Below are 17,871 nucleotides of genomic sequence, written 5' to 3'. Positions count from 1 at the left end.
CCTCTGTGTATTTTAGACTTGCTCAGCAGCCAGCTGCAATCTTATTTATTGGAAACGACACACTCAGACAGATTTATGTAGGTATATTATATTTATCAGTGTTTCTGAATTGTAGAATAAGCAGAGGCTGATGCTCAGGTTGCATAAGCAGCAGACTGGTGGCTCTGCGCACAGCGCCGCTACAGCTGCCTCAGCCTATCTCTTTAAATGAGCCCGAGCTGCTCCGCTCTGCGTGTGTGCATGTATGTGTGGAGGAGAAATTACGGGACAGAAAGGGCCATTCTGTTATGGAGGACTAGGCGATCGAAAACACAACCGTGCTGCTATTTTGCTTCAGGTTTTACGGGTTTTCAGGAGGCCCTTGTACCAGTGGCCCCAGCATATTTTTTGATTGATTTTGATTTTGGAGCTGTTGTTTTTTCGTGCGTCTATGAGCTCGGTGGGCGCATCTCTGGCTAACCGATAGGACACTGGCTGCCTCCTAATAATTATTTATTTCGACCTTTCTGCGTCGCAACGTTGGAAAAACGTGATCGAGAGGCAGATAACAGCGTGCTGATCATGGATTAATGCCCGAGTGAATTTTCATCTGAAAGGTAGGCTCAAGGGGATGCTGCGATTTTAAAAAAACCAAAAAAAACCCCCAAACATGCCGGACGAGGAGGATGTGGCCGGTGCGGAGCGTGAGTGAGTGTAGGTGTCTGTGCCTGTGATGGTGTCGGTTGATGGCAGCACCTCCGCTCAGACTGCAGAGAATCAGGGCTGTTGATGGGGAATGGTACTGGGTGTTCCAGCTCTTTGTGTGCACGGTAGGGCCTTTGGGTGACGGAGCTGATCAGCCGCATCGAGCTGCGTATTATTAACAAATACAATGACGTCAGCGTCTACCAGTGACGCAATCTTTTTCTCAACTAACTTCTCATTCGCTCAACTATTTCTCTCTTTTTCAGGTATTTTAAGTAATCTGTTTGCTGTGTTTTGTTGTCGTTACCTGGTTCCGCCCCTGATTCTTCAGCTCTGTCAGTCTCTGTGGGCCTCATGACGTGTTTTTGCCTCTTCTAATTTTTATGACTACTTGAGGGTCTAATTTCGAAAAGCTGAGTTTCATATATTTAAAATGGTTTGGGGTTTCCTGCTGAGTTAAAGGAGGAGTTTGTGAATTTGAGCAGTGTGGCAAAGCACAAGTTCATATTGAAATGTGGGAGATATGTGGTAAACTGTTGTAATGATGGTCTGTTTTTAGCCTCATTCGTGAATCTTTCAGATGCTGCTTTTCTTTTGAACTTTATTCTAGTCAAAATGATGTTGTCAACTTCAGAAATCTAATTACACTTCTACACAATAACAACCTTACTGGCAGAAAATGTGTTATGACATAATGAAAACTGAAACCGTTGAACCCAAAACCTTACTTTACATATTTTGAATGTTGTAAAAGTTGTCCTTCTCAGTGTTTATATGTAGAGTGTACATAAAGGATATGAAAAATTTCCTAAATATAGTTATTTGCTGTGAAAATGAACATTCCAGAGATTCACAGATGCATTGTTTTGATATCCATAAGGACAATCTGAATCATCTCTGCATCTGGACTCTTAAAGTTTCTTTTTACCAATAACATCTGCTCATAGTTTAAATTCAAGGGAGCCAAAACAAAAGTAATGTAATTCTGTCAGTTGTGGAATTCTGGGAATCCAGACAGGCACTGTGACAAGCAAGAGTGTTGTTTTTCATATCTAGAAATGGTATTATGAGGAGTTTAGTGTACTAGTACTAGTTTGAATAGTCGTCTGTAGTGCCTTGACGAGTTTTGACCAGTGTATGACCACAGTTGTAACAATGCTGAGTCTGAAAAAGTAGGGGTGGTATGGAACATGCAAATAAAAAAAGAAAGAGAATGTGGTAATACTTCAACTTAATCGGCTTTTATTCATTTAATAGCAGACTGCCTGACCAAAAAAAAAACACTACCTGGATTAAACTAATCAAACAGGAAAGGGCCACCGACATACTGCAGTGAATAATGTCTCAGCTGGCAACAAGTTATTTACCTCTCGCTGTAGCATTGAGCAGCCTGTCGTTCCTTAACTATTTTAGGAAACGCATCCTAAAGAAATGGAAAAGAGGTTACTTTTTGAAAGGTAAAATTATTGGTCAGAAGACTAAGGAGAGTACTAAAACTACTAAAACTGAGTTAAGAAATGTCCAATAAATAGGATAGTGGTAAGTCATCATCCTTTCGGAAGAAATGAGTGAGGGGGAAAATCTTGAATAATAGTGATTCGAGATCACTGAAATGTTTGACAAACTCACTGCAACGTTTAATAGCGAAAGTCACACCATTTCCAATGTGAAAAATCAATGTATTAGAACTAAGCAGTTGGCTGTAAAACATACTAACTGACCAGATTGCAGCTATAAAAGAATGATGGGTTCTGATTTAGTTCTCACTCAGGGATCAGAGCTCACAGGTGTCAAACTAAGGCTTTTGCCCTTCCCCTTTATACACTGAGATATATTGATTCTTTTCACATATTATTCACTAAACAGGGAACAATGTGCAATTTTTTTCCACTCTTTTTTTAAGGGAATGTTGTTTTGTAACATTTTAGTGATTTTCTCACACATTTGTTGAGGTAACCAGAGACCCCATCTTTGCTATTCAAAGACTCAACATTTTATTCTGCTTTTGTACCATACAATTATTACTTTTACCATATCTATACATATATATAGATATATATACATACATACATTGCTCCGTTCCAAGGCTTTTTTGGGGGTGTGTTGCAGGTATTAAATTTAAAAATAGATGCATATTAACAAATCAAATTAAATTGTCGAATGAAAATATATATGAAATATGAAAATATCTTATATTTAAACGGTTTGTAGTTAAATAAAAGTTCATGTAAATTAACATAAGTAAATGAAAGAAATGACTGTGGGTTTTGTTTTGTTGTTTTGCTTATTTTGTTAGTTTATTGCTTGCACTTCCCATAGGGTTGTAGATTAAATGCAAAGACACCGGTCATTCTGAAACCCAGCATTGATTGTATAGGTGTTTTATGAGTTTAAAACTCTTCTCGGCTTCTTTTTAAAACATTGCAAGATTGCAGCAGCTACATAACTTCAAAATACCACCACTTACTCCGTTTGAACTCCCCAGATATCTTGATGCTTTGTTTCTTGAAATTATGTGTTTCTTACTGGATGGCAGTGGACATGTCACTAAAAGTCCGACACACAAAAATAGTAAAAGGGGAGTGAAATTTTGAGTACCTGAAATGACAGTGAGGAAGAATGTTTTAATGAATATCTGCAATGTTCTTTAAGAAATTGAATGCCATCTGGCAGCAGAGCTGAAAGCATCCTTCCATCCAATGTTTTTTCATGGTGTCTCACAAGCTTTCTCTTCTGAAAAATTGACCAGAACAGAATGTTTTATATGAATTAGCTGACTTATTTAGACAAAAAGATGTAGATGGTAACTGTATCATGTGAATCTGGTCTCGCTCCCTGTACCTCAGAATGCAAATCTACATTGTTGTGCTGAGACAGATGAACAAGGTGTAGAGTGGCTGGTGGTGTACAGATGAAAACTAAAAAGACAAAAAAATCTATACCAAGATAAAAAAAAATAGCTTTGTGAAGAAATGTTTAAATTTATCACTGTGCAATGCATTGCATTAGCACCCTGTCACATTGACTCAGGAAAGAAATAATACTTTGGTGTTAAAGTGACTTCTTTATTTGTAACCGAGTATCAGAACAGTGAACTGTTGCTTACCCAAAGTAAATTGTGATGACAAAGTTAGTGCAGAGTCTGCAAATGAATCTCACGTCAAATACACTGGATCACAGAGCAAAGACTGCTACTCTAAAAACTGTCCTGATATTTATAGATTACACTTCATAGCTACAATGGCCAAAAGTAAATTGCACTTGGTCAAACTATTGTTGCAAGGAATAGTAATAATGATGACCTGATTTCCAAAGTAGAAAAGCTGAAGGTGACTCAGCTCTTCGATATTTAAAGATAACTTGATTTTGTATTTCCATTTTATATGGTTTTAAAACGATTTACAATTGTACACAATTAAAGTTATGGTACTCTGCTTGGTCAGTATTTGGTAGCACCCACTTTGGTAAGTCGTGCAGCTTGTAAACACTTTTTAAGACAGCTTAAAGGTGTTTTTTTCTTGGGTTAATTTCCACCCTCTCTCTTGCAAAAGGCTTTAACATGTCTGAGATTCTTGCACTGCCTATTAAAGGTCTTCACACAGATTTTAGATGATGTGTAGGTACGGTATGTGTGGGATCTAATGCAGATTTTTTGAGGTGGTAAGGATTTTATTTTATGTTCCTCCTATTTCATCCCCCTATATTTATTTTCAGCGTGATTTCTGCTTACAGAACATTCTGGTTTTTAATTGAATACATTCTTCTCCATCTAAAAGAAATCTTCCTTTTGCCAAGAACTTCAATGTAAGCCCAAAGCACGATTGATTCTCCCTTGTGCTTAACAACTGGACAGTTGTGCTACTCGTGAAATTCAGCATGATTTTTCTCCAAACATACCGTTAATCATTGCACTGAAAATGTTCTATTTCAACTTTGTTGCTCAAAAGGACTTGCACACAGTTCATAAGGCTTTTTTTAAGATGTTTGTGTTCAAACTTCAGACTATAACTTCTTTGGTAAGGAAGCAAGAAACACTTCTGTGAAATTTAAGATTTAACAAGTGTTGCTGTATAACAGAACAGAGCAACACCACTTCAGACTATGCTGCTATACTGAAAGTATTTTTAAGTCAAACAGGAGTTTTGATTTAGTTTCCTAGGAATCCCATGAGCCATTCTCTTAGAACCTTTTTATGGTCTTTCAGACCCCAACTTGACCTCCATAGTAGCTATTGTTTCTTAATCATTTTCTCCTCATGTCACATATCCATTATTACATTTTTGAATATCCAGAATAAACTATCTGGATTTTGGATGTAAAAGACTTTCAAGAAAACTCCCTTTATATCCTTCCTTGGTGTCATTAGTCATGATTTCACTTTTTGTTTCATATATCCAAAATGAAAATTAATTTGATAAGTGCATTTTGTCAAGCAGTAATATCAATTTAAATATATCTGTGATTGGTAAACTACCTTGTCTATGCTAGCAGTGTATACTTATATGGACAAAAGTGAGGATGTGGCATGCAGTATATGGAAAACATTATTAATGTCACGTATTAAAAAGACGCTACATTCACCCGTTCACTCACACACTCATACAGCATGTCCCAGTCAGTGCTTTTATTCTATGCATTCATTCACATTCATTCACTGATTAAAGCATTGGTAGGCAACGTGTTCAGTGTCTTGCCCAAGAACGTTTTGACATGTGACATGTTGTTGTCTACCACACTTTGTAGGCAACTGCTCTTTCCCGAGTTACAGGCGTATTAAATCATAGGAGCAATCTATCTTACTTCACACAGTGCAAACCATGGTAATTATTCGCTACAATTGTTTCTGACAGACACCCCTCGAGTAAAAACTAATCTTTGGGAAATCATAAGAATCCATATTTGTATGCGTGGAAATAAAAACTTCCTGGTTAGGTTTAGTAAAAGGTAGTATTTTGAAAGTGAGAATAGGTTATATATATACCACATTTGTTAGTAGTATGTAGTGGCTGGGTAGTGTAGTGGTAAGATTGCCACTTTCATGTGGGTGACCTGGGTTCAAATCACCTGCATGAAAGGTACTACTAACTCCAGTAGGGGTCCTTAGGCAAGGCCCCCTTACCCTATCTGCCTACCTGTAAGTCGCTTTGGATAAAAGCGTCTGCTAAATGCATAAACATAACAGATAGTTTAAAATACAAATGCAGGCAGATTATATACAGAGCTCCTTCCTGACGTTCTGAAACATGACATTGAACAAGCCAAAGCCTGTATGAGGACTGAAACCCTGTAGATGTTAAAAGATCCCTCAAATCTTTGGGCATCTCAAAATTTTTTGCAAGGTGCTTCTTCCTTTTATTCACTCTAATGTTATACATTCAAATTATTGCACTAATCTTATCCCCTACCATACATGTAGAAATAAAAAACATTTGTGAGGTTAGTACTTGTTACCTACACACACAATGCTGCAGAGTGAATAGTTGACCTTAAATCCCCCTGAAAGATGCGGTCCTTGTGTTCATGACCTTGGTAACATTGTTACATCAAGGATGTTGTGGTATCCCACCTTCCAGATCTCACAGACAAATTACAATTTCTCATGAATGAAGTTGAAATGATGGAAAAATATAGTTTAAGAAAAAACTTTTATTGCAAGTAATATTGTTCTCATTTAAAAAAAACCCCTGGATAATGTAATATACAGTGCAGCAAGTCTTTACCTTGATTCCTGAGTGCTAATGTCAAGCTCAGGGTTGGTGGATCTATGGAATCAGTGGGAAATAGTAGCACTGAATATTGCTACAGTGAGGTTAATACTGTAATCAACTGCAAATCTGGAGCTTCCATGTACAAGACACTAAAAGGGACCTTGTGGATCTCTTTGAGGTGCTGCCTGGTTTAACCAAACATTATGATGACAACATGTTCCTGTAGCAAACAAAATTTGGATCTTTCCTTTTAGATTCAGTCTAATCTGTAACTTACAAAAACTATTGAGATTTTTTTTCTTCCCCATGATGCATTTTTTTATTGTGTACTCAAGTATGCCAGATAAAAAAAATCTGTAACATCAAATCCCATTGCCAGTAGAGCCGTGTTTATATGTCAGTGCTCTGGTGGTGATAATATATTCAGAACTGATCCAATAACAGCCACCTGCCAGGGGACAAGCCTGTAACTACAACAACATGAAGGGATGGCATGACACTGTAGGCTACTTTAAAACATCTGATTTGACTGTGAATGTGAACACAGACTGCTGCCTGCTGTCTTGCAGACAGCTAAAACCAAGCAGTCTCTTCTCTTTTTGTCTGCAAGTTGAAGCTGCCAGTTTTCAGGTCTCTGTTTGGGACATCATCATTGGTAAAAGTGTTTCTGTTAAAAAGATTTAAAAAGTCAGCTTTGCCCACTCTTCTAGCCCCGACTGCTGTGCTGTTAGTCAAAATGATCATGTATACCCAGGTGTTGTGTTCCCATCAATGCCGATTGGAGCTGGAGCTGATAAGCTGCAACTACTGCAGTCATTTGAGATTTTACTGGGTGTTGTTTTTTTATGAGTAAAAGGGGCTTTTCAGTGCTGTCGCTGTGGAAATCTCAAACCAGACAGATGAAGCATTAATACAATCTTCAGTAGCTGCTTGTTTACTGTCGTTAGCATTGTCCATATTGTATCTCTGAAACTGTGAAACAGTTTACTGTGAATGTGGCTTGTGTCCTTTGTGACATGAAGCTTGCATTACTATTGAGTGGAATACTTCTTTTAAGTAATTTGTATCTCAAAGCTATTAACGCTTACTACATCACAGAAATTAGATGGCTACATATACACAAAGTGAACCGAAGGTGCAGGAGTAAGTGGACACCTGGTGGGCTGATTTTTTTGCAGAGCCATGGCGGCAGAGAGCTGATGATTACAGTCGACATCTGCCTTATTTGTCACCTGTTAGTTTTGCAACTTGTCCCCAGGTACCTCTGGGATTAACGGATGTACAGCTACCACAGTTTAAAACAGCTGGATTGACTTACTTTCTCCCCAGTTAAAGTGCCCGCAGTACTGACAGCTCAGTCAAATCACCATAAAGGTGGAAGTTACACAGTTTAGAAATTGATATATCTTACTCCACAACTGGAGAGTGACCAAAATATCTCAGAGTAGAGGGCACTGCTCATTTTCTTATTATTTTGAAACCTAATTGTATGTCCTTTGTCATTGTTATGAAATTAATTCAAACAAAACAGCAATATATCTACTAATCATGCACAAATTAATACACACACACCAAGACACACAAATCACATAATAATCCATCCATTTTCTATACCCGTTTAATTCGTCGGTCGGGTTACAGGGGGCTGGAGCCTATCCCAGCGGTCATCGGGCGAGACGGGTCGCCAGTCCATCACAGGGCCACACAGAGACAAACGAGACAAACACCCATCCACACTCATACTCACTCCTAAGGACAATTTTAGAGTCACCAATTAACCTAACATGCATGTTTTTGAACAGTGAGAGGAAGGCGGAGTACCCAGAGAGAACCCACGCATACATGGGGAGAACATGCAAACTCCACACAGAAAGGCCCCAGCTGGGTGGATACCGTATAAAGTTTGTTGTTATTTGTTAATTGTTAATTTCCTCCTATTTTCATATGTTGGAAAATAATTTTGTCAATTGCAACAATAATGTTCTAACATTGTTGCTATCAGATTAATTATTTGAAACTGGGTGACTGTAATAATCAAGATCATATTTACATACATAGTGGTAATTTGGAACAATTTACTTCACAAAGAAAGTTGCATCAAATTATCAGTGTATGGATTTATAATTCCTTTCTTTGGCATCCATTTAAGATTTGGGCAGTTTACTGGAGCTGGTGAGAAAAGACTGCGAACAGAGTTGAGTCTTGTACTGTGTTTATTACTTAAAAATTAAGTAAAGTAAACTTGTCAATGCCCCCATTTGTGATTGTACTGTGGGGGTCTGAACCTCCCACTCAGCTCCAAGATAAGGCACATAGGACATAGGAGAGTCTGTCCAGTGTTTCCTTAGTTTGTGGCTGTAAAGGAGTATCTCCAAAGGGGAGCTTAAAGGCTAGAATCTGCTTCCTCATCTGATATCATAGGAAATAGAATTCTGCTGTGTTGTTTGATGTGCTGCCTGTGAGGAGTTAGTTGATTCACTGACACACTGGAGCTAGTTTGGGATTTGTCTTTGCAGACACCCCAGAAAAGGTGCTTTTTTTTTTCAAATAAATTTTTGATACCTGGTTATAATATGTGTCATGGTTGGTCCAATCACTGACTGACAGCTTGTAGTTTGTCAGTTCATGCCCTGGTATCAGAGAACTTCTCTACATGGGTCGTGTAATCTGATCTCAATCTCCAGGCAGTATGCAAATAAGCAAGTAAGCAACTTATTATTTGTGTTTGCACAGACCACATGTCCAGCATTGGTCCACTTTTGAAAATCAATTACTCTTCCTGTACCTGTGTACTGTAGTTCAGTGTCGGAACTGACCTGGAGTATTGCTCAAGCAACTTTCTTAAATCCTCTCTGAATTATCCTCCTTATATGGTACATCGTGCTATGGAATGCTATGAAGCATTGGAACATGACACCACAGTGATCTGAGCAGATAAATGCATATTTTTGTGTTTATCTATTTAATTATTAAACGTCAAGATACTCAGAATCAAACTATTATGAAAAAACCTACATTTTTATTGCACAAAACTGATGAAAGTATAATAGCCCGTAGAGGTCCAGTGACAAAAGCTTCAGTCTCACAAATTACATCACAGAAGATTTAGCTTCAGCACTGAGCAAAAAAATTGTAACTTCAAAAACAAGCAGCAATATACCATATGATGAGAAGATATGTTTAAATCTGAGATTTAAGCACAACATTACATAAAGTAAGTGCATGATACGGGTGAGGACAGATTATGTACATGCAGCAGTGATGCTAACGGATGCAATCTGAAATTAAAATTTGTACAGAAAGGGAATTTACATAAAAAGTTTGCTTTAAATATTTTTTAGAATAAATTGATAGTTTCTGTTTTGACGGATTGTCAAATCAAATTCCTAAAGAGCCTTTTTAACACTGATCATGATGTTCACAAGTCAAACATTATAAATCAAGGGGTAAATTTTTTTTTGGTCTTATGACTCTGCACACATATAACATGAGCTGCATTGTGGATTCTACACAAAAAATGCTATCCATGCTTGTTTTTTATGACAAAAGTTTGAACAAGATAAAAACTGTTGATACAGGCCTGTCCATTCACAACCAGAATGTCGATTGGAATCTTTATCACCTTCATTTTGATGACAAATCCCATTTTGAAGCATGACCAGGCATCCAGACTCTCAGTTTTTCAGGCTTTGTTGCATGAGTTTTAACCAACATACTAAAAAAAGGTAGTTCGAAATATCAGGAGATCCAATTTCCAGATTCTTTGGTAGATCGCAAATATCCTTGTTGAGACCAACAACCTTTTATTTTTAGATGATATTCACTCGTTGTACTACCATTCCTATGACTTGTGGTGACAGCTATGTTGAATGTTTTTGCCACTCAGGGGCATGTGTGTATGTTGATGGAGAACATAAGTGCATTCTCTCTATATTATGAATGGTCTGTTGATCCATATACTGTAGATTATTTTGGTGTGAGTTGCCTGGTTTTGGAGGAAATAATTTAGATGGATAAATAGTATCACAGGACAAAGGGGAAACTTGATTTGGGGATGAAATTTCCCTTTAAGGTTGTATTCTGGTGGAGCATCTCACATTTAATTAGACAATTAATGTTTTAGTAAACAGAGCACTGGTATCAGGACTGTGCAAAATCTAATAATGGAAAGATCTGAGATTCTTTATGCTGACACCAGTAGCAGCTGACACCATTGAGGCTGAAACAGAAAATGAGTACAAAGCTGAAAATTGTGGACCTGTGAAATTATATTTATATGCTCCCCATAATAGATTTTTTTTATGAATTAAGCTCTGAAACGATACCCTCTGGTAAATTCTGTGGAAACAAATGCAAAAGGAATTAGTCAGTCTTCAGAGATTACTCTCAAGAAAATTTCTCTAATACATGATGAATGTTGAGATAGGTCTTTTCCTAATAATTTTAAGTACTTTTGTTGCTTAAACTCAAACTGCAACTAAAATTATAACAATGAAAACTACTAATGTGAGTCTAAAAAGAATTTAGTTGATCACATTAATGTTTGCTGAAAGAAAGGACACTGTCAAATGATGAGGTTTATTGTTGTAGACTGTTATTATTTAATTGTGGAAAATGACCTAGCATAACTGTAGCATTGTGACTACGACTTAACACTGTAATTAGTCAGTTCTAATGTTAGCCCTCTTCACATTGACAAGCAAAGAGACTCACGAGACAGTAAAACCATTTTTTGAAATCTGCATATAACAAAAACACACCCGTTTACATTTACATTTACATAGCCTTCATTTACAGATTTGATATGCTCCATACTTTGTGTATTTAATATGCAGCAACGCAGGCAATCAATGTATTGTCAGTGGTAACAAGGTATACACAGATCATATCAAGCTGTTAAATGTAAAGTAATACTTTAACTATAATAGTTTATTTATTAGGACAAGACCGTGGATATTTTTTTCACAGATTCTGATGGTTTCAGAGCGTTGCATCCCTCTGAAGCTGAACTGAGTCAGAAGTCAAAGATCTCTTTGTATATAACTGCACAAGGTAGAATGCCATGAAAAAAAAGACTTGTTTTTTTAGGCAGTTAAGATAGGATGAAAGCACTTTTTCGTTTTATTGTTCATTATATGATTATTATGGAGGTTAACTATTCAGTTAAATGTAGCTCATTTATGTTGAGCAATTTTAAAGTTTCTATTAGCGTATTAGTGTAGATTTTCTTGGAGTGGATTCCTTGCAAAAGAGCTTGAAGATGCCTCTGCATTTTTGTCTCCCTTCCTGACAGAGACACCGTAGCTATATGACATAACAGATGAAGGTTATAATTATAACTCTTGCTGTAGCTGTGCATCTATTACGTTAGAATAAACTTGAAATATGTTTTTGAAGGGGGTTGTGGCAACAGAGTCAATGTTAAATGAATCTGTTCTCTTACGTGTTACCCTGATTATATTGTAAATTCTGTTGAAAAATCCCACGGTGCTTGCTTTAGCTGCTCTTGTTGACAGCAGTGTATTATGTAATGGATGTTTATGCTACAGTGGAGGCTGAGCCAGTCTTTATCTGCAAAGCAACCCACAAATGATTTAACGTAAGAAAACATTAAATGCTACTCAGTTTGGTTATGGTGAGAAGGGTTTTTGATCATTTATTCAATTACTTATATGATGCAGGTGACAGTAGCGCAGCTGGTTGGGTCAGTAGAGTGGAACAGAGAGATTGTGTGTGTGAAGGCACAGAGTCAGCATGTTACATAACTGAGTGGTTTGAGCCTGCAAGCTGTCCTCCTGCTACTAATACAGTGAGGTCACAGAGAACAGGCTAGATTAGGCCCGAATTCATTTACACTATATTGTGTTTTGTATCAACATTGTTCCACTCTGTTCAAAGGATGTAACAAAAGAGAGGCCGTGTATTCACCACCCAGTGTTTGCAGTCTGGTTTTCAGTCAAATACCAAATGTTCTTTGCTAGAACTGCAGAGTTGCTTCCTTTCTCTGTTTTAAAATACAACCCTTTAAATTTCTTCTTCTTTTAACAGACCATCATATCATTATGACCACTTGAATTTTACTCAACCAAGTCCCTTATGCCAATTTCCCCTACGAGCGACTAAAAGAATTATAAGGGAGAGTTATTTATTCATTTGTTTATTTTAAATTTATCAAAACAGTTCTACTTAGGAGGAACTACTTTTGAGTCCCCAGTACTTTCTAATCAAGCTTGTGGAGCTGAACATATGGGGTCAAGTACTTTTTCAGGTTTATTTCTACTTTTCTGATCTAGTCATCACACTGTCAGTATCCACCACAGCTCAAAAAAATCTGAAAACTATAATGATAATATATAATAATTACAATAAATAATAATGATTATTGGGCTTGCACCAGGACCAGAGTAACTAATTTAGTTTCACATGTTTTTAACATGTGTCGAAATGACAATAAAGAATCCTTGATCCTTGATCCTAATATTAAAAGATGAACTGCAGATAGATTAATCAGTTAGTTTTTAAGCACAACATTCATTACAACATTTTAGACACTGACCTCTGCACCTGGTTGAATTAGTGGGAAAGAGATACAGAGTGAGAGGGCTACCTGTGGGTGGTTGAGTAGGGAGAGAGCAGTGAATCACAAAGCAGGGAATTAGAGAAATAAAAGACATTCTAAAACATCAAAGCACAAACGCACCTCAGCACAATCATGAAGGAAAGATCTATGTTGTCAGTTTCTGTGGCTGCAACTTACATGTACTTTCCTCTTTTTACCCTTGTTTCACTGATCTGCCTGGTTACTCTAGCTCAGTCCTTCTCCTCAAAAAGACCTGCAGCAGTGAGGAGAGAAGTTGTCTTTGTTAGTTCTTTAGTGAACTAATTTGCTAATATTTGCTGGACCTAAGGCCACAGTGGAAAGTAGTGGGAACTTTTCCTAGTTCCTCGATGAAAGTCCCTGGGACTTTAAGTACGTCGTTCTGTAACTGAAAATGCTTGTATGTAGCCACATAGGGGAGTGTCAAGGGTCTCAGAAGCTGTTCTTTCCAGGTCTCAATATAGCATGACATACTGATTTTATTTCTCTTTAGTCATTCAGAAATTAACAATACCACTTTCAACTCACAAACAGATATGGTATATTTTTTATAGTTTAATAATGACTTTCACTGTGGTGAGAAAAATCTGCATATTGAGTCTTTTGTGCCCTCTTGGATGAGTTGCTGTGTCCCTGAAGACTATTTGGAAGGTTGGTCGTACTTCTGGGAAGGTTCCCTGTTGCTTCAAGCCTTCTACAGTTCTTGATATATGTCTGTCAATGTGGATGTATGGAGTGGCGGTGAGGAAATACTTTTGTCAAATAATTTGAAACTTGTAGTATGGATTTTTATCAAGTTCCCCTAGTGTTTTTTATATTTGGCTTTAAAGATCTGACACAGTTTAGTATGAAATTCAAATGCATCAAAATTATTGCGTGTTTTAGGATGAACCATGTTTAAGTGTATAATCTCAGTTTTATAAATGAAAGTGAATCACAAATCACATATCCTATGACTAGCATCAGGAGCTTTATTGAAAATGATCCTGTGTGGTATCACTAGCTTGGAATCACAGGGAGGGAAGATAACAGAATCCCTTTGGATTGATAAGTAATTGTTCCATATTCATTTTCAATGGTAAAAAATAAATACATTTTAGATATTATATGATAGACCAAATCAGTACCAAGATGTTAAAGATATGGAAATCTAAACAGACCCCTACACAAGGGACACAGACACAGAGAAGTTAATGTGGCATCCTGACTTTTTGTGAATGTGCATGTAAATAGAATGGCAGGTTATTTATGGGTCTGTGAATGGCTTAAAAACATCATGCGGTGTGTTTGAAATTTCTGTAGTTAGAAAGTAGATCTTAACTGAAAAGCACTCCCTCAAATTGACCCTTTGTAGGAAAAAGGAACAAAACTCTTAACTCAATCTGATTAATGGCACATAGTGCTTTATGTCACCATTTTAAAATAGAATTCACGCTGTTTGGCATTTAGATTATTGTAGATTTTCTGCTTAAGGTTGGTAGGTTGAGGTTGTCGAGTTGGAGTTACATCAGTGGAGCAACAATTTAACCTTCACTGTTATCACTGATGTATTCAAATATAACAGCATAGTATAACATAGATATTTTTGCATGAACAAACCACATAAAAAGGGGTTTTCAGCCATTAATACCTTCTTCAACATATGTGTTTACCTGCATGCATGTGGAATTGGCCCCTCATGTCCTAATAGCTTAAAATGTCTGTAGTAGAGTAATATCTGTTAATCCCAAAATAGCTAAATTATTTTATCATTGTTTTTATGTTATTAGTCATTATTCATTGAAAAGAAAAAAAGTAATGTAGAGTTATTGCTGTGGGTAGGACTGACATAAGGTGCTGTTTTTGATGCAGCAGAGCTAAATAAGCCTCTTATTGGACACACTTTGGTATGTGAACACTATAGGGTGTGCAACATTGTTCATTATGTGTTTTTGCCACATTCCTCTATGCATAATTAGCTCTGGGGGCTCCAGATCAGTCCCCAGCACAGAGCCAACTTTCTTTATCAGTTTCTTTGAGTAACTGACTTTGATGCTGCTGCCCCAACAGATAGCAGATTGCACTCTCCACTACAGGTTTATAGAATATATGCGGCATCTTGATAGAAACATTCAAAGGACCTAAGCTTCCTCAAGAAGTAGAGTCTGCTATGTCCTTTCTTGTAGACAGCCTCAATGTTGCAATTCCAGTTCAGTCGTTTGTTCAGGTGAACACCAGTGTATCTGTAGTGCTCTACCTCTTCTCCCAGGATAGAAATAATGTTTGGTTTATTCATTTTACATTCAGGATGAGTTGATTGTTTCAACATCATGCCATAAAGTGGTAGATCTGACCCTCATACTCAGTCCCTTGCCCATCATTTATACATCCCGCAGCTGCAGAGTCATCAGAGTATTTCTGGGGATGACAGAACACTGAATAGTAATGAAAGTCTGCTGTGTACATTGTAAAGAGAAATTATGAGAGTGCAGTGCCCTTGGGGCTCCTGTGCTGCTGATAAACTCTGATAAACAATCTTTCGGTCTCATAAACTGTGGTCTCTTTGTCACGTAGTTAATGATCAAGACGATTGCAGAGGCATCAACTCCTATTTTCTGAGGCTTCCAGCATAATAGTGCAGGCTGAATTGTATTATAAGCTCTGGAGAAATCAAAGAACAAATCAAAGATCCTTTCCATGCTACCTGCTTTGTCTAGACAAGAGTGGCCTTGTAGACGCAGGTAGATAATGGCATCTTCATCTCCAGCACTAAGACACTAAGATGATAAGAAAACTATATTGGGTCTTCAGAGGTGTTCACTTGCTTACTTAGGTGAGCCAATAATACCAAAACACTGGAACTTTTTCCTGACTCAGGCTAAGGTTGAATTTCTGTAGAATGCCAAATAGATTCCATGTAGGCCTTCAGGACCTGCTGACACCATCTGGATCTGCAGCCTTATTCCAGTTCAGTCTCTTTAGCTGCTTCTTCACCTGACTGCTGGACACAGACAGGATGGAGGGTGGAGACAGAGGGGGTCTCAGTGTATCCTCATATAGGTGGTGATGTCAGTGAGGCTGTGTAAAGAGCCATTGCTTAGGTGCAGGGTGACACTGTAGAGGTGTGACGGGGAAATTGTGGGTTTAGTAGTTATCTATCAGTAGTTATTTGTACAATGATATTGTTTTAGAGCAAAATGCTTTAGTTTAATGCATTTGTGGTAAATTACACAGAAGTTTCCCGTGTATAACATTGAAAGTAGACTTTCTATTTGCTTTCTTCCTCTAGGTTCCCAATGTTGAACATGTCCAGCCCCAGTGAGTTAAAGACTCCCTGCGTGACCCGCAACGGTTTGGTGAAGTTGCCCCCCAGCCAGCCCAACGGCCTGGGCAGCGCAAGTATCACCAAAGGGACACCTGCTGCTAAGAACCGCCTTTGCCAGTCCTCCTCAGTACCCTCCATCTTGCCTCCTCCACCATCCTCTCTGTCCTACCACCACCACCACCATTTGGATGGCCCTGGCAAGCCTCACACTGCAGCCCCTCTTTTGGCCTCTGATCTGGAGCCAGGGATGCCTCTTGTGAGCCTAAAGCCATCGCTTCGTCAGCTTCCTCCTCTCACCCTTCCCAAACCCATACTGCTGGAGCGTCAGCTTGTCCTGGATGAAAAGCTTCTCAATCGACTACTCTGGTACTTCACCACAGCTGAAAAATGTGTGCTGGCTCAGGTATGCAAGACATGGCGCAAGGTACTGTACCAGCCCAAGTTCTGGGAGGGTGTTACACCTATCTTGCATGCCAAGGAGCTGTATACACTACTGCCTAACGGCGAGAAGGAGTTTGTCAGCCTACAGGCCTTTGCTCTGCGTGGTTTCCAGTCTTTCTGCTTAGTGGGGGTGTCAGACCTTGACATTTGTGAATTCATTGACAACTACCCGCTGTCCAAGAAGGGTGTTCGCTCTGTCAGCCTCAAGAGATCTACCATCACAGATGCTGGTTTGGAGGTAAGTTCATGTGTTTTGCAAAGACAACGGTTACAGGGTGAGAATTTTCCCTGTTACAGAAGGAAGATTCAGTGTTTATCATAACCTCTATTATTACCCATTTCTTTTATTGTAACTAATTGTGCTATCTTTTGTTTAGCTATTAATAGAAACTTAATACTCAGTCCATGTTTACCCATATGCCACAGATCACTCTGTTTTCACTCATTCATCATTTCTATTTATGTTCAGCTTACCTTTTCATTCAGTGTTTTGGTTCCTGTCTGTGACATTTGATACTTCACACCTCGCAGTAAATACATACTGGTGGCAAGACCAGTTTTCAGTAGGCTCTTAATATTACACACAGACTGGCAGTGTTTCATAAATGCTAGCAAAACATTGTTTCAAAAAGTGTAAGTAAGGGATGACAACTCAAAAATAAAAACACAATTAGAGCCGCAGAGTGGTCAGTATAATTGAACTAATTAGGAATTGGTGTGGAAATTTACTGCAAAATTTCACTTGAAATCAATAAGTTATGGCAATTTCAGATCAGGTCTTCATTGTTGACTATGCATTGTTATTCGAAGACCAGCTTTTGTGAACCATTGCTCCTGTTCAGGACATGAAAGCACAAAAATCTTAGATACCTTTAGGAACACAGAGGAGGAAAGGCAAGAACAAGGATTACAACAATTTAGTCTTTTCTGTGTTTACACATATACTGTGGGAACACAGGTGTAAAAGTTTGAGATTTTTCTAAATTCAATTCTGCTTTCATACTGTTATATTTCATCACTAAGAATGAAATTAATGGCAAAAAATGTTTTGTAGAAAGCGTCTCAAAAGTTCTCCTTACCTGCTAGGCTAGGCTACTATTTGGGGATGATGGGTCGGTTGCCATGGAGAAAGCTGG

The 17,871-nt window shown here is 38.0% G+C and overlaps 1 protein-coding gene across 1 annotated transcript in view; it reads left to right on the top strand.

Annotated features, from left to right (window-relative positions):
* The first annotated feature begins 220 nt into the window (after window positions 1–220).
* Window positions 221–17,871, top strand: part of fbxl16 (F-box and leucine-rich repeat protein 16) — a 29,739-nt gene continuing 12,088 nt past the window's right edge. Inside the window, exons 1-2 of the mRNA XM_072369781.1 lie at window positions 221–596; window positions 16,259–16,973. Coding sequence (XP_072225882.1) covers window positions 16,266–16,973 — 708 coding nt within the window. The 5' untranslated portion in view covers window positions 221–596; window positions 16,259–16,265. The remainder of the gene's footprint in view (window positions 597–16,258; window positions 16,974–17,871) is intronic.

Source organism: Leuresthes tenuis, unplaced genomic scaffold (assembly GCF_036924035.1).
Source record: "Leuresthes tenuis unplaced genomic scaffold, fLeuTen1.0.hap1 SCAF_17, whole genome shotgun sequence".
NCBI classification, from domain to species: Eukaryota; Metazoa; Chordata; class Actinopteri; order Atheriniformes; family Atherinopsidae; genus Leuresthes; species Leuresthes tenuis.
The sequence above is the reverse complement of the archived record's forward strand: the minus strand, read 5'-3'. Positions and strand labels throughout refer to the sequence as shown.